Source organism: Balaenoptera ricei, chromosome 14 (genome assembly GCF_028023285.1).
Source record: "Balaenoptera ricei isolate mBalRic1 chromosome 14, mBalRic1.hap2, whole genome shotgun sequence".
Classification (NCBI taxonomy): domain Eukaryota; kingdom Metazoa; phylum Chordata; class Mammalia; order Artiodactyla; family Balaenopteridae; genus Balaenoptera; species Balaenoptera ricei.
Window position 1 is genome coordinate 70,999,908 of NC_082652.1, and position 23,982 is coordinate 71,023,889.

At 41.2% G+C, this 23,982-nt stretch overlaps 1 protein-coding gene and 1 long non-coding RNA gene across 3 annotated transcripts; one reads left to right on the forward strand and one right to left on the reverse strand.

Annotated features, from left to right (window-relative positions):
• Positions 1 to 1,521: 1,521 nt before the first annotated feature.
• LOC132347968 (uncharacterized) lies at positions 1,522 to 2,827 on the reverse strand. Its single transcript, XR_009497321.1, has 2 exons — positions 2,497 to 2,827; positions 1,522 to 2,019 (listed from the first exon to the last, which is right to left on the reverse strand). It is a non-coding gene; the product is annotated as an uncharacterized LOC132347968 (long non-coding RNA).
• ELAC1 (elaC ribonuclease Z 1) lies at positions 2,691 to 18,175 on the forward strand. Of its 2 annotated transcripts, XM_059895013.1 has the most exons (5): positions 2,691 to 2,802; positions 4,274 to 4,522; positions 8,604 to 8,768; positions 14,198 to 14,665; positions 16,661 to 18,175. In XM_059895013.1, exons 3-5 carry the CDS (start codon positions 8,612 to 8,614, stop codon positions 17,125 to 17,127), a joined length of 1,092 nt encoding a protein of 363 aa, XP_059750996.1. In that variant the 5' UTR covers positions 2,691 to 2,802; positions 4,274 to 4,522; positions 8,604 to 8,611; the 3' UTR covers positions 17,128 to 18,175. The 2 variants fall into 2 exon arrangements, with proteins under 2 accessions (XP_059750996.1, XP_059750995.1); XM_059895012.1 differs by lacking the exon at positions 4,274 to 4,522.
• Positions 18,176 to 23,982: the final 5,807 nt, after the last annotated feature.

A 23,982-nucleotide genomic window follows, 5' to 3' on the forward strand; every position in this document is an offset into this window, starting at 1 on the left:
TCCCATTGCCGGACCCCCAGGTTGGGAAGCCTGACGTGGGGCTCAGAACCTTCACTCCAGTGGGTGGACTTCTGTGGTATAAGTGTTCTCCAGTCTGTGAGTCACCCACCCAGCAGTTATGGGATTTGATTTTATTGTGATTGCGCCCCTCCTACCATCTCATTGTGGCTTCTCCTTTGTCTTTGGATGTGGGGTATCTTTTTTGGTGAGTTCCAGTGTCTTCCTGTCGATGATTGTTCAGCAGTTAGTTGTGATTTTGGTGCTCTTGCAAGAGGGAGTGAGAGCATGTCCTTCTACTCCGCCATCTTGAACCAATCTCCCTGTAGCTAAGTTTTTAAAGAGAGTTTTGAATTTCTTTTATTTTATATTTTGATTTTATGACTAGAACAAACGAGCTGCAAAAAGTTATGAGATGATCAGGAAAATTTGGACAGTGACTGTATATTTGATGATGTTAACAATTATTGTCTTTGTATGATAATGATATTATGGTTGCACTTTTTAAAGTCCTTATCTTTATATTTATATTTATATACTGAACTGTCCACCATCATTATACAGAGATGAGATGTTTTAAAAAAGAAAAGATCCTTAAATGTTTTAGAAGTGTTTATGGAAAAAATGATACTGTGCCTGGAAATGAAAATAATCCAGGGCTTTTTGTCGCCTTTGGAGGGGCAGGGCTTCTAGGTGAAACAAGTTGGACCAGGTGTTACTAACTGTTGAAGATGAGTGACGATTACACATAATGGTTCATTAAACATTTTCTCAACTTTTGTGTATGTTAAAAATTTCCCATAATGTAAAGTTTTAAAAATGAACAAAAAGCACTATCCAGTATTCTCTAAAGCTATAAGAACCTCTGAGGAGTTGTAAGAAACCTTGATTGGGGTATGGGTGGTGGGTGGCAGGAACCAGCCAGGAACCTCTGGAGGGGGCAGATCTATGGAGGGTACCGCTGTGGGGAAGCCCTAGCTGAGTTGTGATCGAGACCTAGCTGTAAAATGTGTCTTTCTGAGCACTTCTTAGCTAGGCAAGTGTCAGAATAAATAACGTTAAAGGTCCAGTTTTTAATACTTTGCTAAACCAGTCCCCACACAAACAAATCCACCTTATTTTTCCATTTCCAGAACACTAATCCAAGTCTCGACCATCCTACAAGAACCAGTTCAAGTCCGTTTCTTTTTTGGGGGGGGTGGGGGGCACCCAGCGCAGCTTGTGGGACCCCTCGACAGTGAAAGCGCAGGGTCCTAAGCTGGACGGCCAGGGTTTTCCCTAACCCTTTCTTAACTGAGTGATCTCCCTATTTCTATCGTCTTATCACTCCTTTTGGCTTCTCTTTTGTTCCCTCATATTGTTAGTGGCTTCCTGATACCTCTTTTCCCAACCTCAGTGTATGCTCCTAAAACCAGGGGCCATGACATACTTAAAAAACTCTCTCAGCATCAAAAATAATACTATCCACAAAGTCGGAGCTCAGTTAACACTTGAATAAATAAAAGCTTTGAAGAGGCCCAAAAGTAAATGATCTAATGGTTTACTGAGCAAAGCAGTCGGGGTCGGGGGGAGAATGGGATCTTGATCCCCCTATCCACGTAGTTTTAAAAACCTCACATCCACAGCACTTCTATTCCTGTTATGAAGCTGTTGGATACTTTGACCACTTTGAGCATGTGAGCAAATGCCAGTGCATCTAGCACTGCATAGGAGCATGAAATTTTAAAATTATTATTATTATTTTTTGCCTGAGTTGGGTCTTCGTTGCGGTGTGCAGGCTTCTCCTTGTGGTGGCTTCTCTTGTTGCAGAGGACAGGCTCTAGCTGCACGGACTTCAGTAGTTGTGGCACGTGGGCTCAGTAGTTGTGGCTCGTAGGCTCTAGAGTGCAGGCTCAGTAGTTGTGGCACATGGGCTTAGCTGCTCTTCAGCATGTGGGATCCTCCCGGACCAGGTCTCGAACCCATGTCCCCTGCATTGGCAGGGGGAATCTTAACCACTGCGCCACCAGGGAAGTCCCAAGCCTGAAATTTTGAAAATTGGGATTTAAATCAATGAGTGTTTTCCCCGTGGTTTGTAGTCACTACATGCAGTTTAGGCCCCGGCCCTTCACTCGCGCGTCCAGCAGGCTATGCTGTGCGTTCACTAAGTGAACACACCTGCGACGCTCGTGCGTGCACAGCACAGGCCGCTTCAGATTTTCAGCAAACATTCCCACAGCACAGGCAGCTTCAGATTTTCAGCAAACATTCCGCTGTATCCCTGGAACAGCAAAGTGAAATGGAGCGGAGACTCAGGATCTATAGTAACGCTGCTATGAACTCTGATTCTAAGGCAGCGCAAGCTTACACTTTCAGATTTAGTGATTAAGATAGAACGATTCATCCCCACGAAAGAACAGACTTTACACAAAGATATGCCAGAGCAAAGCATCTGGTAGAACACTCTTGTTTGAAAACATTACACGGAAAGCAAAAAGCTGAACAGTAGACGTTTTTCACCTTGGGGGCTCTGGTCCTCACGGGTTGCCGCCACCATCGAACCCAGCGCGCTGGTGCGGGCGAGTGAAGGAGAGGGAGCCCCACTGCAGGACAGAGCAGATGCCCAGGGCCGCTGCCCAGCCTCCAGGCGCGGTTGAGCTCCAGCGGGAACCACCGAGCGCGGACCTCCGGCGCCTCCTAGAGCGGCCTCACGCGGGCACGGCCGGCGGCGCACTTCCGCCCGCGCGCGTCGTCTCCCCGTGGACGGCTGGGCCTCGCTGCGGGCCTGCGCCTCCCTCGGCTCTTGCCGCGGGTCTCGGGGAGTGGGTGAGTGGGGCAGGGCGCGCCGGAGGGGGGCGGGCCAGGGTCTGCGCCGCCGAGGCCTCCCACGCGCCCGCCGAGCGGGCTGAGGGCGCGCTTCCTGCGGACTCGCGGGCCGGGACCGGAGCAGAGGACCCAGGCCCGGGAGCGCCGGGGAGCGAGGACGCGCCTCGTCCACCCCCACCCCAGACGGGGGCCTCAGTCGCCCGGCCCTCCTGCCGACGCCCACCCCTCCTTTTGCTACACTGATGCTGACTTGGAGGAGAGGCTGGACTGGCCAACGGTTGGAGACCTGGCCTCTGGCCCTGGCTCGGCCTTGGCCGTTCACTCTATGTCGCGGGCCACGCTTTATTCATCTCTAAAATGGAGGCTGGCAGTATCTGCCGTGCCTGCACCACTGGGTGATTGCAGGGCTGGCACTGCCTGCCTAGAAACTCGCTCTGAACCCGGCAGCCTTTAGAATCTTCTGGGAAGCCTTCCAAGTGCTGAGGCCCCAGAATCACCAGGTGTTTGTGATGTGGAGCCGGGACTGAGAACCACTGGCCCAGAGTGTCAAGTGACAGTACTGCGATCGATCGTGTGCTGTGTTCTCGCCCGGAGTGTGCACTTCCTCCAAAGTGGATCATGGTCATGAGAAAGCCAGCGGCTGGGGTTTTTCTTTTTTTGTCCAAAAAGACAGGGATCGCAATCTGGTTTGGTCACTTATTTCCTAGTGCTTAGAATGGTGCATGTCACAAAACATGCACCACTGATTAAATAAATTAACTTCTGATTACTTCCGACCTAGTGGAAGAGTTGATTATTTGGCTTGTTTTTCAACTTTTTGTTATGGAAACTTTCAAATATATACCAAAATAGAAGCCTGTACTGAATGTACCAACTCATGTACCAACTCACAATCAATCAGTTTCATCTGGTACCTTCACCCCCCACTGGATTATTTTAAAGTAAATCTAAATGTACCATTTCATCCATTAAATACTTGTTTGTTTACAGAACACAGTAACTCCTTAAATATAAAACCATTATCAATCTCGTAAGAATTTCATGTTACCATCTATCCAGTGAACGTTTACATATCCCCTATTGTCTCTTTTTTTCCCTCCCGTTATCTGGTTGTCCAAATCAGGAGTCAAACAAGCTACACATGCTACACTTGGTTGACGGCTCATATCTCTTCATCTCCTTCCTCTTTATTATTGTTTTTCCTTGTATTTCACTTGTTGAAGAAGCCAAGTCATTTGTCCTGTAATGTTTCTTACATACTGAAATTTGCTTTTTCCATCCCTGTGGTGTCCTTTAATAAACTGGTATTTAGATGACAACCTTTTCCAGATGCAGGTTATACTTTTTGGCAAGAAAACCTAAATTACTGTGTACTTCATATTACATCGCATCAGGAGTTGGATTAGGTGTTGTCTCTCTTTGTGGTGTCAAGATTGATCACTGGACCTTTTCCGTACAAATTGTATTGCAGGGTGACTGACTAATTGATCAGGGAATTACAGAAGGATGCCAGCTAATAACTACAGAAGGAATGAGAGAATATCACCTTGGCAACCCCTAATGAAATCATTGATCCTGGAAATGATCATTAGTGGCCGTTAACGTCAGAAAAAGAGAGACAGCCAGACAGCGTGTGCTCCCTGATGGAAGTACCCAATAGTACCACTTGTCTAGTGTTCTTAGACGATGGGTGAGGGATAAAGATGAAACAGGATTGACTGTGAGTTGATAATTGTTGAAGCTCGGTGATGGGTATGTGACAGTGCATTATACTAATCTGTGTTTGAAATTTTTCATAACAAAAGTTTTTTTTAAAAAAAGGTTGACTAGTGAGCTCACGTCAGCCTGATCCATCCATTATAGTTCTCCACTAGCCTTTCACTAAGTGGTTCTCAAAACTGACTGCATGTTAGAATCACAGGGGAAGAATTTTTTTTTTTAATTCTAAAACACAGGTCTCTTGCAGAATTTCCTGTTTAATTGTTCTGGGATGGAGCCCAATCATTGATATGTTTTAAAAGCTCTCTAGGTGATTCTAATACTCTCATACTCTCCAGGGTTCTGTACCACTGGCTTAGATCTATTATTTGTTACACATGCAAAGTGATTATATTCTATTATACTTTCTGCATTTATTACCTTAAATTTTCAACTTTCTACATTCTGTGTATTCTTCTGCCTCTTGCAAACTGCAGTCCAATAAGAAAGCCTCTGCAAATATTATCAGAGGAAGTCTTGATCTTGGAGGTGAAAATGTGGAGTGACACATGGAAAGGACACTAGCAATAACCTAAAGGCTTGTGTGGGGGTTGGAGAGATGTACCACCCACCTGCTGTGTGAGGTGACTGTATCCCCAAATGGAAAGGGAGATCAGGTGATATGTAGTTAGAAGAGCATGTTCAGCATTATGACACATTTCTTAAAAATCATCAATATTAAGTAAATATAAATTAAGTAAATTAAATATAAATTAAAAATAAATAAATGAAATGCTGCTTATTGCAACCAAAAACAATTCAAAGATTTAAAAGAAAAGTTAATAATCTCCACCATCACCACCATCATTTTAATCACCCCTGAGATAACCAATATTAGCAATATGGTGTATATCCTTCCTCACCAGACTGTCTTGTATAATGTAGGGGTTTGGGCATTGTTATAAAAATGAGATTATGCCATAGCCATCTGTAACTTTTCTCATTGTCATCCCTTCAGGACAAGAGTTACAGACCTGACTGAACTGTAGAATAAACAGTTCATGATATGAATATACAATAAAATATTCAGTTGTTTCCCTATTGATATATATATACATATATATATATATATATACATATATATACACATATATATGTGTATATATATATGTATATATGTATATATATTCAGATGGTTTCCAAATTTTAGCCACCTTAAAAGTAGCACAATAAACATCATTGTACACAGATCCTTTATTTCTGTAAGGTCGATTCCCAAAAATGGGATTGCTGGGTTAAAGTATGTTGCTATTAGCAGCATCATTATTATTGGTAATATATATTGCCAGATTACTCTCCCAAAACATAATAGCAATTCATACTAACACCACTAGTAAAATGCAGGTACCCATTTTCCCTTGTCTTGGTCAGCACTGGATAGCATTAATATTTGCCAGCTGATGTGTGGAAAATAATGTATCTTTTTCTTTAATTTGCATTTCTTCTAACTACTGGGTGACTGAGCACTTTTCATGCTTATTGGCCGTTTGGATTTCTACTGTGAATTTCCTGTGTATATTCCTTGCTTATTTTTCTATTTTACCAGTTTTTTTGTTTTTATTAATGCATTTACTTGGACCAATTTTTAGGGGCATTAACCCTTTATCATACAGTATAGTTTTCTCCAGGTGTTTTTTTTGGTCCTTTGACTTTAAGAATCTTGATATATGAAAGTGTAGTAAAAATGTCGTCTTAAAAATTTTCTGGGTTTCATGTCTTGCCAGTAAGGGCTTTCTCATCCCCAAAGTTATATACATATTCTCGTAATTTTTTGAACATATTTTTTTGGACCTTTCACATTTATATTTCTAAACCATATGGAATGTATTTTTATATACAATGCAAAATAAGAATCTTGCTTTTTTCTGCAGAAATAGCCAATTACGTCAGTGTTGTTCATTAAAAAAGCCACCCTTTTTACACTTTTGTTGTATATTGATTTCTGTACGTACCTGGGTTTATTTCTGGACTGTCCCTTCTCTGTCTATTTTTGTGCCAATATTATTCTGTTTTCTTTATGCCTGATTAGTGTAGTATGTGTTAATATCTAGAAAAGTTAAGTCACTACTCAATGCTTTGTGTACTTTTCTTGCCCATTCTCAGACATGTATTTTTTCTTCCATGTGATCTTTGGGTTGCTTTTGTTCCAAGATAAATCCCACTGGAAATCTGATAGAAATTACATTAAATATATATACATTAATTATGAAAAGATAGACATTTCTGTGATAGTAAATCTTCCTATCAGGGAAGCTAATGTGTATCTCTTTTTGGGTCTTTTATGGTCTATTCCTTTCCTATTAACTTTCTAGTTATTTTATAAGGCTTCTTTTTCTCTTGTGACTGAGGGTTTTTTTCCTTATTTTTATTTTTATCTGGTTATTGCTAGGACTGAGAAAAGTTTTTGATAGATTTTTTTTCCCTATAGATGATATATTTATCCAGCTTGCTGTCCAATTTTCTTGTTTTAGTAGTTTTTCTTCAACTTATATGTTTGTTTTCTTCCCTGTCATCAGTGTGGATGCTCTATAATTGTTTATATTGATATATAAGTTTGAGTTTGTGTTTATTTTATTTGATGCATATCTCCTATCACAGAAGTATATCAGAGATAGATGTGCCCAAAAGTAGTAAAAGGAAAAAGAGATCTCAGGAGTTGGCAGGAATCTACACACTCAACAGGTTATTGCTGATGACTTATAAGAGCAGAAGCCCAGGTGCTAACCCCTCATGGACTCTATTATTAGGGGAGTGAGACATTCATTCAGCATTACTGTGTGGTATTAGCATTACTGTAGAGTGTTGTAGAGCATTGCTGTGGTTTATGATGGTTCAGAGAAAGGGCTGCTCACCACGGGCACCAGAGATATCACTTAGTGAGCATAATTAAATTCCAGCTCTTGCCCAGAATCTCACTAGAGTTGTTTATTTATTAGAAAGACTTTTTTAAAAAATTAATAAGGAGAAAGTACAGAGTTCTTATATACCCACGCCTCCCCCCAATTTCCACTAATATTAACATCTTACATTAGTGTGGTAGTGATGAGCCAATATTGATACATTCTTTTTTAAAATATTTATTTATTTATTTATTTGGTTGCACTGGGTCTTAGTTGCAGCAGGCGGGCTCCTTAGTTGCAGCTCGTGGGCTCCTTAGTTGTGGCAAGTGAACTCTTAGTTGCAGCATGCACGTGAGATCTGGTTCCCTGATACATTATTGTTAACTAAAGTTTACATTAGGGTTCATTCACTCTGTATTGTATATTCTGTGGGTTTTGACCAATGTACAATGATGTGTGTCTGTGTTTACTGCATCATATAGAATAGTTTTGCTAAAAAATCCCATGTGCTAAATCCCATGTCCTAAAAATCCCGTGTGCTCTACCTATTCATCCCTCCCTCCCTTCCCCCAAACCACTGTCTTTTTTTTTTTTAAAACAACAGAAATTTATTCTTGCACAATTCTAGAGGCTAGACATCTGAAATTAAGGTGTCACCTGGACCTTTGTTATGGATAATAAAGCTACAACATAAGGAATGCTTAAGACAGAAGGTGACATGATAGAGTTGCCCTGGAGCTAGTATCCTGGTGTCTGAATCCCAGCTCTGCCACTTACTAGCCGTGGGACCCTAGGCAAGTCACTACCTCTCTGTGCCTCAGCTTCCCCATCTCTAAAATGGGGATGATGATATAGTACCCACCTTGTAGAGTCAAACCACTGTGTCCACTCCCATAGTTTTGCCTTTTCCAGAATCTCATATAGTTGGAATTCAATTATAGTTATTAATTGACTGGGTTTGGCTTTTTTAAAATTTATTTTTGTTTGTGTGAGCAGTCATACAAAGTTTGGTAATTTGTGGTTTTAACTGATTAAGAGTTACTAAAATCTTTCTTCAGATTTCTGTGGAAAGCTATTAGAGAACAGGAATGCAAACTATTCTTAATAACCAAAACATAGGTAATAGTAAAACTCACAAGAACCTGTTTTTGGTGATTTTGAGCAGTGATGTGTAATAATCCCTAAGGGATCTTCTCGTTCCAGGGTAGAAGATGTCTATGGATGTGACATTTCTGGGGACAGGCGCAGCATACCCATCCCCAACCCGGGGTGCCTCTGCTCTGGTCCTTCGGTGTGAAGGCGAGTGCTGGCTCTTTGACTGTGGGGAGGGAACCCAGACACAGCTTATGAAAAGCCAACTTAAAGCAGGTTAGTGTGCATTCAGCTCTCTCATTAAGGCTGTCTCTTGTTCTGCTTCATTTTCTTGGCTTTCCTTGGGCCTTTTGCTTAGAAACAGCCCTGACAGTTGCACCCCATTTCAGTGCTGGAGCCCCGGCAATAGTTGGAAGGTGCTGGGGTATCTGGCCACACCCACTAAACTATCTTTCTTCCTTCTTTCCTTCCTTCCTTCCTTCTTTCCTTCCTTCCTCCCTCCCTCCCTCCCTTCCTTCCTTCCTTTCTTACTTTCTTCCTTTCTTACTTTCTTCCTTTCTTCCTCCCTTCCTTCCTCCCTTCCTTCCTTCCTTCCTCCCTCCCTCCCTTCCTTCCTTATTTATGTATTTACTTTTCATTCTTCCTGTAAATGTTGAGAGCAAGGATTTCTATAGGCTTAGGGCATGGAGGATGGAGTGGGTTACATCAGACATATTAAATAGACACTGCCCAAGCAAAGGAACATACTTACGTCCACCAGGAGCTAGGTGTAAGTATCATGAGAGAATACAAAGGGTGGTAGATGTTCTGGGGAGTGAAATGTTCTTTTCCCCTTGGGGTCATTCTCAGAGAAGGTGACCTGTGAGTTGTTAAAGGAGGAGGAAGGGTTCCCTGGGCTGGGGAGAAGAAGGGCATTCCAGCCATAGGGAACAGGGTGAGTTTGGCACCGGTAGACTGAAGAGTACAGTGTCCGCCAGAGCCTTGGCCCAGAGTCAGGCAGACCAGGGTTCCAGTCCCAGCTGTGTCTCGGCTTATTACCTTAGCAGATCAGCCAGCTTAAGCTTTGCTTTCCTCACCTTGAAAATGGGGTTAAAAACTCGACGTAGAAGGGGTGTTGTGAGAATTGTATATAATAATCCCTTCTCTGTGTGGTTGTCTCCTTCTCATCAGTTAAATCTTAGCTCAAACGCTGTCTTCTCAAAGGCTGAACCTCCGGGGTTAAGTAATGTCTCCTCACCCCAGGCATTCTACTGTTTTGTGCTATTTTTATTGACTTCTTAGCATCCTCAGTATCTAAAATTATGCTATTTAAATAGTTGTTTCTGTGGTCACTGTGTATTTCCCTGTACAATAAGGTAAACTCAGTGATCACTTACATACCTAGTAGATGCCTAGTAATATCTGTTCAGTTAATGCATGAATAAGATGTTCAGCACTTAGTACAGTGCCTCTCACTTGTTAGGTCTTGGCAAATGGTAGTTATTGAAATTCCTACCACTCGTCACAGTACCTAGCATTTGATGACTAAAGGAAGTATAGTTCTATCATCCAAGGATTCCTTGGTCTAGTGGTGAAAACTGACATGCAAACAGTCATGGTGTAATTTGATAAGTAAGAATAATGGAGGTGTTTTCTAACTACTTTTGAAGCACTAAGGAGGGGGACACTAACTGTATCTGTGTGTTCAGGGAAAGCAACCTAGAGATGGTAGCAGTGAGCTAGGATGTAGGAGATGAATAGAAGTTTCTCTGGGGAGAGGAGTAGGGATGGACCTTCAAGGAACAGACAACAAAGTGAGCAAGAGTTTCTAGGAGAGAAATGACATGTTTGGGGAATATTAAGCTATCCAGAACTTTCAGTACTTGGCTGGATAGATGAGAGATAAGAATGCTTAAGGAAGTAAGGGCAGACTATGAGGACTCCTGTGGTATTCTAAGGTATCTGGACCTTATTATTCTATTGGCAACAAGGAATCATTAAAAAATTTTAAGCCGAGCAATGACATGGTCTGATTTGTGTTTTAGGACAGTTTTCCAACGGCAAATATATTGGGAGAGAGAGATTGGCATCAGGAGACCAGTTCCAAGGCAGTGGCATTCACCTGAGAGAGAGAGATGAAGATGTTGAAGCAGGAAGTAGGGATAAGGATGAAGACGTTGAAGCAGGAAGTAGGGATAAGGATGAAGATGAGAGACTCAAAGAGATACTTATAGAGCCAACAGGAGGTGGTGACTGAGTAAATGTCTAGTATGTGAAGAAGTGAAGAATTATTACAAGTTACAGGTGATGATGTCCCAGACCAAGATTGGGAGTTAGGAAAAGAGCTGTTGGAAGAAGGGACTAATGCATATCACTTGGGACACGTGGCCTTGAGGTGTACACAGTTCAACCCTAATTATATACTGTCTTATGTTGAAACCCTGAGGTCAGAGCAGGTATTATGCTTTACTTCCCTTGGATCACACAGGGGTTCCTTTCACGAGAACATGCCTCCACATGCCAAAGTGGAGGCTGTAATATTTAACATTTTAGAGAGTAGGGGTTAAGGTGGCAGGGTGATTAAAATAGAAACAAGTAACTGTTGTGTTAAGAGGTTTGGGTATAGGGTAAGTCTTCACTTTTTACTTAGTACCTGTATCAGTTATCTAATGCTGCATAGCAGATTATCAATTTAGTGGGTTATTTGCATTTATTATCTCATAGTTTCTGTGGGTCAGGGAGTTCGGGCCTGGCTTAGCTGGATTCTCTGCTTCAGGGTCTCACTAGGCTGCAATCCAGGTCTTGGCCAGGGCTGCGCTCTCATCCACTAGGGGAAGAATCTGTTTTTAATGCTCACTCAGGTTGTCGGCAGAATCCTTGTAGTTGTAGGACTGAGGCTGCCCGCAGCAACTAGAGGCCTCCTATAGTTCCTCGTCATGGGGGTTTCTGCTTCAGGGTAGCTTGCTCGATTACTGCCAGCAAGGGAGAGAGACTCCAGAGCAAGTCTGCCAGCAAGATGGAGTCCTGTAAACGACATAATCGTATTGTATCCTTGTGCTGTATTTTACTGGTTAGGAGTAAGTCCCCAGTCCCACCCACACTCAAGGGGAAGGGATTATAGAAGGATATGAACAGCAGGAGGCAGGGGCCATGGTGGTACCCATGTACTACCTTAACTCTATCTGCCACAATACCTTTCTCTAGTGTTTTATATTTTACAGCTATTTTATATATTTTTGTAAACAGTTCACAAAGCTCGAGCTTTTTAAAATAAAAGTTTGGCAAAAAAATAGTAATAATAATAAAATAAAATCTAAGGGAACCTTTAGTTTACAAAATTTTTGTTGACTTCAGAAAAAATTTCCTGGCCTCAGAGAGGAGGGTGATATGGTAATCCCAGAACATTAGCTCAGACACTCTAGTGCTTCAAAAGCCCCAGTCTCAACCTGGAATGCAGCACCCTCCATACATCTTGGTTTCTCTCAATAACCCAATATGGACCTATCACTATTGGAGTCATTGAAGCCCTTTTAGCTTATACTACCTCCTGGGGTAATAATGTTTTATGGGTTTCATAAGGAAGTATTTTCTGTTTCTCTAGATATACTTCTTGCAAGTTTCCTTGGTCCTAATATGCAAGCATCTAATTAAAAAGTGTAGGTTTGCCATATCTATTTTTTTCATAATTTTAAAGAGTGAGCTTAAGCCTTTTTTTCCTCAAAAATGATTACAAAAAGTATTATAAAAGTATAATTTTAAAAATGATTATAATAAGTATACATGCTCATTGTAAAAGTTCAAACAAAGCAGAAAAATATAAATAAGAAAAGCCTAAATCCCCCTCTCTTTGGTGAATTTTCTATACATGTAGACATGGTAATGGTGTAGGTGTATTTGTGTGTGTGTTTGTGTATAATTTTGCATAAATGGAATCAAACTATACTTGGTGTGATCTGCTTTTTTTCAACTGAATATTACGTATGAACGATGTATTGCAGACGTTTTCCTACAGCAGTAAATATCACTGCATTATCCCTTAGAGGATGCTTAGTCCTATATGGATGACATTTTCCCTGGTAACTTTCGTGATCTTAAGTGAAAGGGAACTCATGCATGTTTCTTTTTTCATTTGATAGCTTCCTCTTACCTTTGATAATTGTGGTTGCCATTCCTTCTCCCTCTGAAATCAACTTTCTTGAAAAATGAAATGTTTGTCTTCCCTGAAACTGTGATATCTGTGGGAAGTACCTTTTCTTACTTAATTTATCTCACTTGCTTTGAGTTCACAGATTGTTTTGGTGTTCAGTTTTGGCTGTGTTTTGCAGTAGATAGGGAGAGGCCCAGAAAGTCTGATCTGGCAGTTTTGAGGTCAGCGTGAGACTCAACAACTGTTGTAGTTTTTTTGTCTGTTGAGTCCTCAGGTCACACTTGGGGGTGTGTTGGCAGCCCAGACAGCAGGAAGGGGGAAAGGAAAGGGTTCCAGAAGTCAAAAAACTGCAAAAACGAGGACTAAAAAGAGAAAACAAAAAGGAGCATGTTGAGGAAACTTCTAGCGTGCCTCCTGGCGATTTTCAAGGTTCAAGATCAGCCTCTGCCCAGTCTATTCTCTGCCACAGGGGCCTGGCTTGGTGTAGTAACACTGGGAACACTTGCTTGGGGAACACTGTTACCTAGAGGTCACAGGACAAATCCCATCACAGTAAACAATTCCTGTTCTTTTATGGCATCGATAAACTGTTCCTGTTCTTTTATGGTATCAAATGTTTGAAATGGGTGGGCCATGAGCTAGGACTGGAAGCCACTGTTACACTAAAAATGTGTTAATTGTGATTGTTGCTTTTAAAAGGCCTTGTGGTGCATCTGAGAAAAATGTTGATGTGGCATCCTGCCACATACCAGGAGTAAATTCAGTTTACCAATGGCTAAATCAAGTTACAACCTAAGTCAGTATGCACTGGAAAAGCTGTTGTATTAGTTCAGATTGCGAGAAAGTGAGGGGCCCACATGCCTTTACATAGCACCATGGGGATCTATCTACCCTCTAAACTGCACTCTGCGTCTATTGCCCACTTCCTCCCCCTCGGTTCTTCACCCCACTCCCTTTCCACCTCCCTCCTTCTCCCTCCTTCCTTTCCTCTCCCTCCCTCATCCCCCTTCCTTTTTCTCCCTCTTCAGCCTCACCCAGACAAGCAGGCTCTGGCTTGGTTAGTTAATCTCTGTCCAGTGTGGAGTCCTTAAAAGGCAATTTTGAATTCAGGCACTGGTCCAGTCCGTTGGAGCCAGGGGAACATTTTTATGCTGGAAGTACTGTTCATATTTGCTGTTCTCAGAGGGAGCAGTAGGGGGCAGTGTAACTGCCAGATGTTTTTAACACTTGTGGCCTATCTGGTTACTTATGTGAATCATTTTGGTACACTTTTTCCTTTTTTTTTTTTTCAGTAAGAGGATGTGTAGGAAAATACTCTTAACACTGTAACACTGTGTAATTTGAAGATGTTTTATGAAAAAAAGTTATATCTTATTAAAACCATCTAGTGAAATAATAATACCTGTCTTTCTTACTTCTAGAATCATGTAGAAGAATATAAAGAGTTTATGGTGATAAGTAGAATTTCTAAATTCATTTTATTGCTTTCTATGTAAGTTGTTATGCATGTTTCAAGTAGCTTTGTATGGGTTTTACTTCTGAAAAATTCCCAAATTTATTTCTCTGCCTCAATCAAAAGGGAGAATTACTAAGATCTTCATCACGCATCTTCATGGAGACCATTTCTTTGGCCTTCCTGGCCTCCTCTGCACAATCAGCCTGCAGAGTGGCTCCATGGTCACCAAACAGCCGATCGAAATCTATGGCCCTGCAGGGCTTCGAGACTTTATCTGGCAAACCATGGAACTTTCTCACACGGAGTTGGTCTTCCCTTATGTGGTCCATGAGCTGGTGCCTACAGCGGATCAGTGTCCTACAGAAGAACTGAAAGAATTTGTACACGTGAATAAAGCAGACAACCCTCCCAAAGACGGACAAGGAAGAACTATCCTGTTAGACTCAGAAGAAAACTCATACCTCCTGGTTGATGATGAACAGTTTGTTGTGAAAGCATTTCGCCTCTTTCATCGAATACCCTCCTTTGGATTTTCAGTTGTGGAGAAGAAACGCCCAGGTAAACTCAATGCACAGAAACTGAAAGACCTTGGTAAGTGTTTTTTTTTCCTTTCTCGTCAGTCTAGTTGTTGTTAACCAAAGCAGTTAGAAGTGTCATAGAAACCTTTTCTTGTCTCCCAGGCCTAAAACTGACATTTTCTCTACTTACTTCCTTTGCCCAAAGTTTGTTTATTAAGGGAAATTCTTGGGGCCAAAATATGCTATACAGAGCAAAAACCAAGTATCTATTTGAGTTCTCTCTTCAGCTCCCTAAATGCACATTCTTGATCTGTCTTATCTTCAGCTTTTACTATCTTGGTTGGTGGAGTAGACCTGCTGTCTCAGGTCTAGGCTTTTATTTTTTCATGTCATCTTTTTGAAATATGTTTGCAATGACATCTTTGGCCAGAGACTTTTTGCCATAGTTCTTAACCTTGCAACTCCAACCAACTGCTCTCTGGGTTTTCCTTTTTTATTGACTTTGCCTGGTCAATCAACCTTGATTAAGTTAATTTGGTGTTTAGAACACTGCCTTAACCAGTTTTATATACCTGGGTTCATCACGCTCGGAAGCAAGCATTCAAAGATTGGCTTGGGGCCCATCAAAGGCTTCATACCTCCTCCATGCTAGGCCATCATGTGTGAGAGTTCTTCAGCGCCTCTCCCAAAGCAGTGTCCGGGTACATCATTCCTCCAGCATACCACCTTCCTTGGCATGGCTACAACAGAGCCTGTGAAAACATGGTGATGGTGATGGTTTTTTGTGTGTCTCTTCTTTATTTACACAATGTCTTCTTTCTTTCCCAACTAAAACAAAATGCTAAGTAATGAGGAAAAGTGCCTTAGGCCAAAGGTATTTTTATTGTCTAAAAACCTGTGAAAAGGGCTTCCCTGGTGGCGCAGTGGTTGAGAATCTGCCTGCTAATGCAGGGGACACGGGTTCGAACCCTGGTCTGGGAGGATCCCACGTGCCACGGAGCAACTGGGCCCGTGAGCCATAATTACTCTGCCTGTGCGTCTGGAGCCTGTGCTCCGCAACAAGAGAGGCCGCGATAGTGAGAGGCCCGCGCACCGCGATGAAGAGTGGCCCCCCCTTGCCACAACTAGAGAAAGCCCTCGCACAGAAACGAAGACCCAACACAGCCAAAAATAAAAAAATAAATAAAACAAATGTGGGGTTTAAAATGTTCTGATTAAAAAAAAAAAAAAAAAGAGTTGGCTGTTTATTTAAAAAAAAAAAAAAAGAAGCAGCATTTGGGCCACCAAAGGCCCCTCTCCTACATGACGATGTTCATTTACCTGCTTCAAATGTATCAAAATGTATCAAGTCACAGTACATACATTATTACATAGCCATGTCCTGAAAAAAAAAAAAAAAAAAACCTGTGAAAATACTGTTGTATTGGGAAACTTTAAACATGATCTATGTTGGAATTAGTGAACACATTCTGTTTGTTTGTATGTGTTGCCCAGAGTGATGATCAGGTGTTATTCTCGATTAATATGAGATTTAAGCCCAGTTTGGTAAACATGGAACTGCCCCTATCTACAAAGAAGATTGATTATTTATAACTGCCTGAAACTCTGCTTGATCTTGTGACCCAGACAATCCCCTCTAACAGTTTTTTTTAATTATATTAGTTTGTTGGTACCTTGTCATTTAAATGGGCTCTTTAATTTTACCCAAAGATGAGCTTATTAAATACAGCACTCTCAAATAATGTTATTCCCATGCACAGCAGAGAATCAAGGCTGTTATCTTGACTGTAATAAGGTTTTAGTGGGACTTAAGAGCTTAAAACTCATCTGACACGTGTGCTTGGAAATGTTTTAAGTACTCGGGCATTGCTTATATCAATAGCCAACAGTGAACTTTTAAAAATGTATAAATATTCCAGTTTTCCACAAGTAATAAAATATTTATAACAATTATGAAAAGAATTGGATGCCTTTTCCATTTGCTATTTGCTGTGCTGTTGAAACAGACTCTCTTAACAAGTCATAAATGCCATTCCCATGACGTGATGTTATCTGCCTCTGTCATTAGGTGTTCCGCCAGGTCCTGCCTATGGGAAGCTGAAAAATGGAATTTCTGTTGTTCTGGAAAATGGAGTTACAATTTCTCCCCAAGATGTCTTAAAAAAGCCTATTGTTGGAAGAAAAATCTGCATTTTGGGTGACTGTTCTGGGGTTGTGGATGATGGAGGAGTGAAGCTGTGCTTTGAAGCAGACCTGTTGATCCACGAAGCAACCCTGGATGACACCCAGATGGACAAAGCAAAGGAACACGGCCACAGCACGCCACACATGGCAGCAGCATTTGCAAAGCTGTGCCAAGCAAAGAGGCTCGTTCTGACTCACTTCAGTCAGAGGTACAAACCAGTTGCCTTGGCCAGAGAAGGAGAAACAGATGGGATCGTAGAGCTTAAAAAGCAAGCTGAATCAGTGTTAGATCTCCAAGAAGTGACTCTAGCAGAAGATTTTATGGTGATTGGCATTCCAATCAAGAAATGAAGCCAGCGTTCCTGAATGCATCCTGATGTGTCTGTGAATATGTTACTGAACCAACAGTCAAGTTTGTTGTTGTTGTCGTCGTCGTCGTTTTGGTCTAAAATTATTTGGGTCCTAACAGTCCTAACAAGGATGGCGCTGCATTGCTGAACTAACTCAGCATTGAGAAGGGAGCAAGCTTTGTGATAATAAATCACTTTAAAAAGAATAAAACCAGAATCCTTCTTCAAGTCCACACTTGACAAAATGATAGACTATTCAGGTGTACATGTTTTGTGGCTGCTGCCTCAGAGGGTAGCCAATACGCCATGCAATCCTGGGCTTAGCTTCTGCCCGGCTTTATTGCTGTTGTTGGCAAAGCAGTAGCAGGGCTTGGCCCTCCTGGCTAAAAATGGTATTTTGGCAGTTTGTGTTGAATCTGTTCATGTTATTAACAGAATAGAGAGAAATGTAATGAGACATTGGATATGAAGGATTGAAGCTGGCACGTTAAGTCTTGAATTCTTTGCTTGAATACTGAATGCAGAGTCAGGCGAGGTGTTTATCCTCCAATTAATATCTTATTGAACTTTCCAGTTTGCTTTAAACCTGTGGTTCTCAGTTGGAGGTGATACTCTCCCTTAGATGGAATTTTGAAATTGTGGGGATGTCTCTTGTCAAAACTAAGGGGGGTTACTACTGGTATTTAGTCAGTAGGGGCCAGGATGCTAGATCCTACAAAGTTTGGTGAGTCCTAAACAGTGAAGAATTATCTCATCCCAAAATGCATATTGCAGGCCTGCTGAGACACACAGCAAGTTAAAACTTATACTCCCACTGTGAATATACTTTATAAAAATTAGTGACATCCTGAGTTGAACTACGAGGTAAGTCAAATTCTACAACAAATCCTAAAAAACTAGCTAAGTGAATATGTTGGAATTGGAACGTCATATCAAATATTATTTGTCAGAAATGAGCTATGAGCTGGAGCTTATGAATCTGTAGGTTAAAAAATGATACCTGTCCAACTTGCGTTTATGCTTTCCAATAAATCATTCTTTGAGCACAATTTTAGGAAATGTTCTTTCGACAATAGCTTTTCTTCCTGAGTTGCCTTCCACCTCCCTTCTGTCTTTCATGGGGTATCTCTGAGTCATTTGCCCACAATATTTCTCAAAATGTGTTAATGGAAAGGTAGTCTCAAGTACTGATTCAGTCAAAAGGATTCCCTAATCAAATCAGTTTGGGAAACGCAAACTGTATGCTATGTGTCCCTCTGGCAGAGTTCTAGTGCCCACGAATACATTAAAAACAGCACTGCTTCAGGGATCACCAGCCAGTCTTTAGTGCCAGAAAGACCTGATTTCAGAGTCCCATTCTTTACCTTATGATGGTCCCTGTGTGCTCTGGAGCGGATTACTTACTCTCTGAGCTTTAGCTTGCTCATCTCTAAAAATGGGAAAAATAAGAATAAGACAGTGAAAAATTCTCACTGAAAAATAAGACAGGGAAAAAATTAAATAAGACAGTGTATAAAAGGAGCATAGCACATTGCTTCAAGGCATAAAGTCCTAAAGTACAGAGGCCTGTCAACTCTATTGAACCCCTTTCTGAGTCATATTTCACTGTATACTATCTATTAACATCTCAAGAACCTAAGAGTTTATTGTACACTTATTCAGAAATACTGTCATGGTGTATACTATTAAATTCCTTTGGGTTCTGGGGCTTTTCTAGTAAAAACTGACTCCTGGATGGGTCTGGAATCCCTAGAGTAGTGATAATCAAGATGGGTCTAGTTACTCAATATCTCAGTCATTCTGAAGCAGTCTCCAGAATGGTCTGATTCAGCCCCACTCCAGGCTCCCGGCCTGCCAAAGTACCAAAGTTGACCAGACTTCAAGTGTATCTTGATTTCTGAACTCAATTCAAACAAGCATTTATTAGATACCAACGGTGTGCCCAAACCTGTGCAAGAGGGAATGGCTAGTACTAGTACCTCTAATGCCTGGAGCTCTTGTGGGTAAAGATTGTATCTTAGTCACCTCTGCATTCTTGGAAATACCCACCTGTAGTATGCACTCAGAAATATTTATTCAACGAAATGAGGCCTTGATGTCATGAATGCACAAAATTTATGACCTAAAGTTCAGAACCTGTGCCTAGCCCATTTTATTACTGTATTTGTCCAAAAATTTTAGCTGCCTGATTGGTGGTACCCCATTCACTGTGTTGGGAGTACATAAATGAATATAAGACAAAATTTCAGGCTCACTGTCTAAGTGCTAAAGACTGATAGGTAAACCAAAGTAAACATGCAGTTCCTTCAAGTGTTTCTGTAGCCTACCACTCAATTTTGCTGTTCCTGAGCATTTCTTGAGAGCTGACTTGAGCTCAAGCCTTTAGAATCAGGCTCTATTAATATGTGTGGGCTAAGCCCTCAGAGAACATGGGAATGTGGAACAAATTGATATGTTGGACTAAGTGTAGGGTATCAGTTCATGGTGAGAGTTCTTTCCTGGACTCTCTTCTGGCCTAGAATTTGTTCTTAATGGTAGAACACATTCTAAGAATTTGTGGAGCTAGAATTAAGAGTGAATCTTAAATTGGACTTCCTAGAGCTTGTAATTTGTTCATGGTTATGTGACTCCAGATGGGATTAGAATATGTGGTGTTCCCCAAATTTATTTGATCACTGAATCCTCTTTTGCCAAGGAGCACCTTGGAACACTGAGAAATGCTGTTTCTTAATACTTCTGAAAAGTATTATATTTATTACCTGCACAATTTATTGAAGTAATAAGTTCCATATCTACACCGAGTATAGTATTTTCTTTGTCTTAAACTGACTTTCCAATTGTCAGGAATTCATAGGTTCTTGCTTATTTTAAATAAATATGCACTTTCTGTTTCTCAAAAGGTATTTAGACTTGCCCAAATACACCCCAAATCATCTCTGTTTTCAAATACCCATGCCTCATTAATATACTTCTAATAAACGTTTAAACATAAAAGCAGCATATGCTCAGTAGTTAATTATTTTTAAAGATTCAAGAAAAGAAGATGGTTACTCATAATTCCAGCATCCAGAGAGCTACCGCTTTGGTCCAGTGATCCTCAAACTGAGATGTGAGTCAGTATAACTCAAGGTAGTACATAGGTGGACAAGGGTGCATAGGTAGCCAGAGATCCTTGGGCTCTGATTCCGAAGACTCTAATTCAGTAGGTCTGGGGTGGAACCCAAGAATCTGCATTTTTAAAAAACCACCCCCAGGTGATTCTGAAGTATATGAGTGGTAGAACACATGAGGAGAAAAAGCTGTCTTTATTTATGCACTTTGAAAAATTGAGGTGCTATAAATATTTTATATTTAAACATGCTTATAGATCTATGTATATTACACACATGCATATTTTTTACATGTAGGTTGACCTCAGCTGTTTTTCTCACTTAACATGAACATTTCCTCACAGTATTAACTGTTCTTTGAAAGCATGAATGTAATGATTTTATATTATTCCATTCTATAGAGGTAATATAATTTATCTGTTTTCCTACTTTTGGGGCATTGAGATTGTTTTCCATTATTATGAATAATACTATCATGAATATTCTTGGGCATAAATCTTTGTATCGCTGAGTATTTCCTTAGGATTGATTTCTCTGAAGGTCAAAACATCTGACTTATTGTTTTGGACTCTGGGTAAGAATCTCCCACTTGTTTTCTAGCTCAAACCGCAGCAGCATGGGAGAGGCCTGTTTCACTACTCCATTGACAGATGATATTGAATATCATCAATTAATGACTTTTCTAACACTTCTCTTCCAAGACATTTGTCTTATAAAGATTATTTTTGCCTTCTGGTGAAAGTAACTTTATTATGTCTTTCAACCACCACATATAATTCAACTGTGATTTCCTTGAATATTCTTATGCCACATTAAAATCTGACCGTTCTTTCTTAAAGGGGTAAAAATCCTTCCTGCTTCAAATATGTTCATGACATGTAACAGTGAAGGTAACTTTTGCTTCACAAAGATATAAATTTATGGTGAAATGTATTGATTCTGTCCTTACTGACCGATGGATTTTTTAGGTACCGAATGAGTCAGTATTTTTTTTTTTTTTATATGGGGAGAATAAAAAGGAAACGCTGGTGATGTTCACTCTTTGGCAGGATAAGAATAGAGTTTAAGGGGGGTGCGGTGGGACATGGGTAAGAGTGAGAAATTCTTTTCTTCCATAGTACGAAGTAAAAAATAAAGAGCGCTTTGACCATATTATGTTTTTTAAAAAGGGGCAGGTGGCAGTAAATACTGGGTGAATAAGAGTGGAGGATTCATAGCGGCAGGTGCAAGGGACGTGGGGAGGGACAGGCAGAGGACTGTTTTCTATAAGCCTAAGAGCCCTAGTACTGTTTGGTATTTGGAACTACTTATGCGTGTATGTGTGTGTCATTTAGTTTAAAAATTACATTAAAACACATAAACATAGATAAGACCCTGCTCCAAATAATTCTGTCAGTTGGTGTCTCCAGATGGGTGCTCCAGGCAGTTGACAGTTCCTTTCAAGACTTCTTAACATTCCGATCCATTCTCCATACCACAGAGAGATTTTTTTCAAAATGCAGATCTGAGCCTAGCGCGCAGATTTTAACGTTCTTGCCTTGCCCTCCCCTCCAAGCTAATCTTACTGCGCGGCGCCACTCGTTTGTGCAGCCCTGGCCACGTGGGCCTTTAGTCCTTTGTCAGAGGCTCGTGTTGGTGCACAGTCTTGGCATGGACTGCTCGCTGGGCCTGGACCCTGCTCCATCTGCCTGGAGCGCTCTTCCTCCTCTCCCCAAGTTAACCCTTGCTGGCCCTTCTGCTCCCAGCTCTGCAGTCACATGCTCCTGGAAGCCTTCCCAGACTTCCCCACTAGGGCGCGTGTGACTCTCAACAGTACCAGCACCCCACATCCCAGTTGCCTGTCACTTCAGATTTTCATTTTGTTCCTGTGAATATTCAGTTGATGTTTCTCTTTCCCACTAGCACTGTAAGCTTCACAAGAGCAGAACTGTGTCTGATTTTGTCACCCTTTGTGCCCTAGCGCCTAGCTCAGCCCCTGGAACAAATTAGGCATTCAATAAGGAATGGTGACTGGTTCAATTTTCCTTGCCATCCTGTTATTCTATAAGATGCAATACCTTGTTCTCCTAGGGATTTTTCCTGATTAATGTTAAAAACAAAAAAAGCAAAAATCCCTACCCTTAATCTCTGAACTAAAAATAGGGAGGAAGAGAATGGTTGCCTATGACCTTAAAATGAGGCAAATCTTTTTTTCTTTTTTAACATCTTTATTGGAGTATAATTGCTTTACAATGGTGAGGCAAATCTTTATAAATACTAATTCTAAAGCTTTAGCTTGGTGTCCTAAGATATGCAGACAGATAACCTAGACTCAGGGAAAGGGCTGGAAAAAGGAGTTTCTCTGCCTGAGAAAGTGGGATGTTGGCCTTCACTATGCATAGGAAACTCAGAACAAAGGTATAAAGAATGAGGGGAGAAGGCCAAGCCCCATGTGGGAGTCTGGAGCCCCATGCAGGGTAGGGAAACGGTGGAAGAACCTTAAGAACACAGAGGTCTGATGTTCAATTTTATCGTGGCTGCGTTGCTTGAAAGTAAGTCCCTCTATTTCCCGCAAACTTTCTTTGAAGTCTGCTGGACACATAGGATTTGGGGATCTCTCCTCAACACTTCACACCACCAAACTAGAACAAGTTCTGAATTCCATGACTGGGTTGACCTGGCTGGGAAAAGAACAGCAGGAGTGAAAGAATGAGACAATCCCAAACTAATACGGTTCAGAAGGAGCAGAGTCAGAGGTGACCACAAGAACCTAAGTCTCCCAGGAATTTTCAGAAGATTGTAAGGAGGGCACTGACCTTTACATAACCCATGGAATGGGGAGGTAATAGAGGGTTGAGCCAATTTCACATATATCTTAAAGGACAGGGTAACTCTAGCTGACACCTGGACACAGATATTTAGGTGCCCTCGACAGACATATTTTTAAGGATTAAAAAGCTATCACATCGAGGATAAGGAAGTTGAAGGGGGTGCCTAAGTTTATCCAAAGTAAAGAATATTTCTGCTCCTAAATAAAGCTAGCTGAGAAACACTGTTGCTCTGATGTCAGCATGCTAATCATACTCAGCAGACATAGCAGGTACAAAGATTAAATTCGCCCACAAAAAAGTAAAAGGGGAAAGGCGAAGGATCAAGTTTCCCAGCTATATAAATCCCCCTGTAACTGCCAGAAACTATTCAGGCAGACTCAGGTAGAGCTAAGCAACACTGAGTTCAGTGTCACGAAATGTAACCAAGGCTATTTTGTCTAGGTTGTTCTCCTCATTGTTGTGGCTTCCAGATCATAGGCTTGTCTGAATGACACCATATCTCCATCAAACATCCTGGACTGGAGTTGACCTTGTAGACATATCCATGTCTGGGGCATCTGGGGCAGCAATCCAAGTGTTGTTCCTAACTGGCTTACAAAGGGTCTTGCGTGGAACACATCTTCACACAGCTAGTAGCTACTGGACTGGGATCGATTTTCTCCCCCACACACCTACACTGAAAGGTAGTATCGCCTACCGCAAGTGGTCTTCAAACTAGGGTATCTGTACCCCTGGAGATATGCAAAAATTTTTCTAAGGGTATACAGGCATGCTTTCATATGAAACATTTCCTAAAATCAATCTTTCTGAGGACTAGCATAGGCAAAGTGTCTTACTGGTTCAATTGTGCAATGCTCCAGGATACCAAAGAAGGGGATAATTGAATTATTGGCATTGGGGTGAAAACATGAATGACTGGGTAACAAATTCTTTTCA

Coding starts and splice junctions, on each gene's coding strand:
- ELAC1 (XM_059895013.1), top strand. CDS start 8,612: ATGTCTATGGATGTGACATTTCTGGGGACAGGCGCAGCATACCCATCC. Junction 8,769..14,197: donor GAAAAGCCAACTTAAAGCAG/GTTAGTGTGCAT, acceptor CTCAATCAAAAG/GGAGAATTACTAAGATCTTC. Junction 14,666..16,660: donor ACAGAAACTGAAAGACCTTG/GTAAGTGTTTTT, acceptor CTCTGTCATTAG/GTGTTCCGCCAGGTCCTGCC.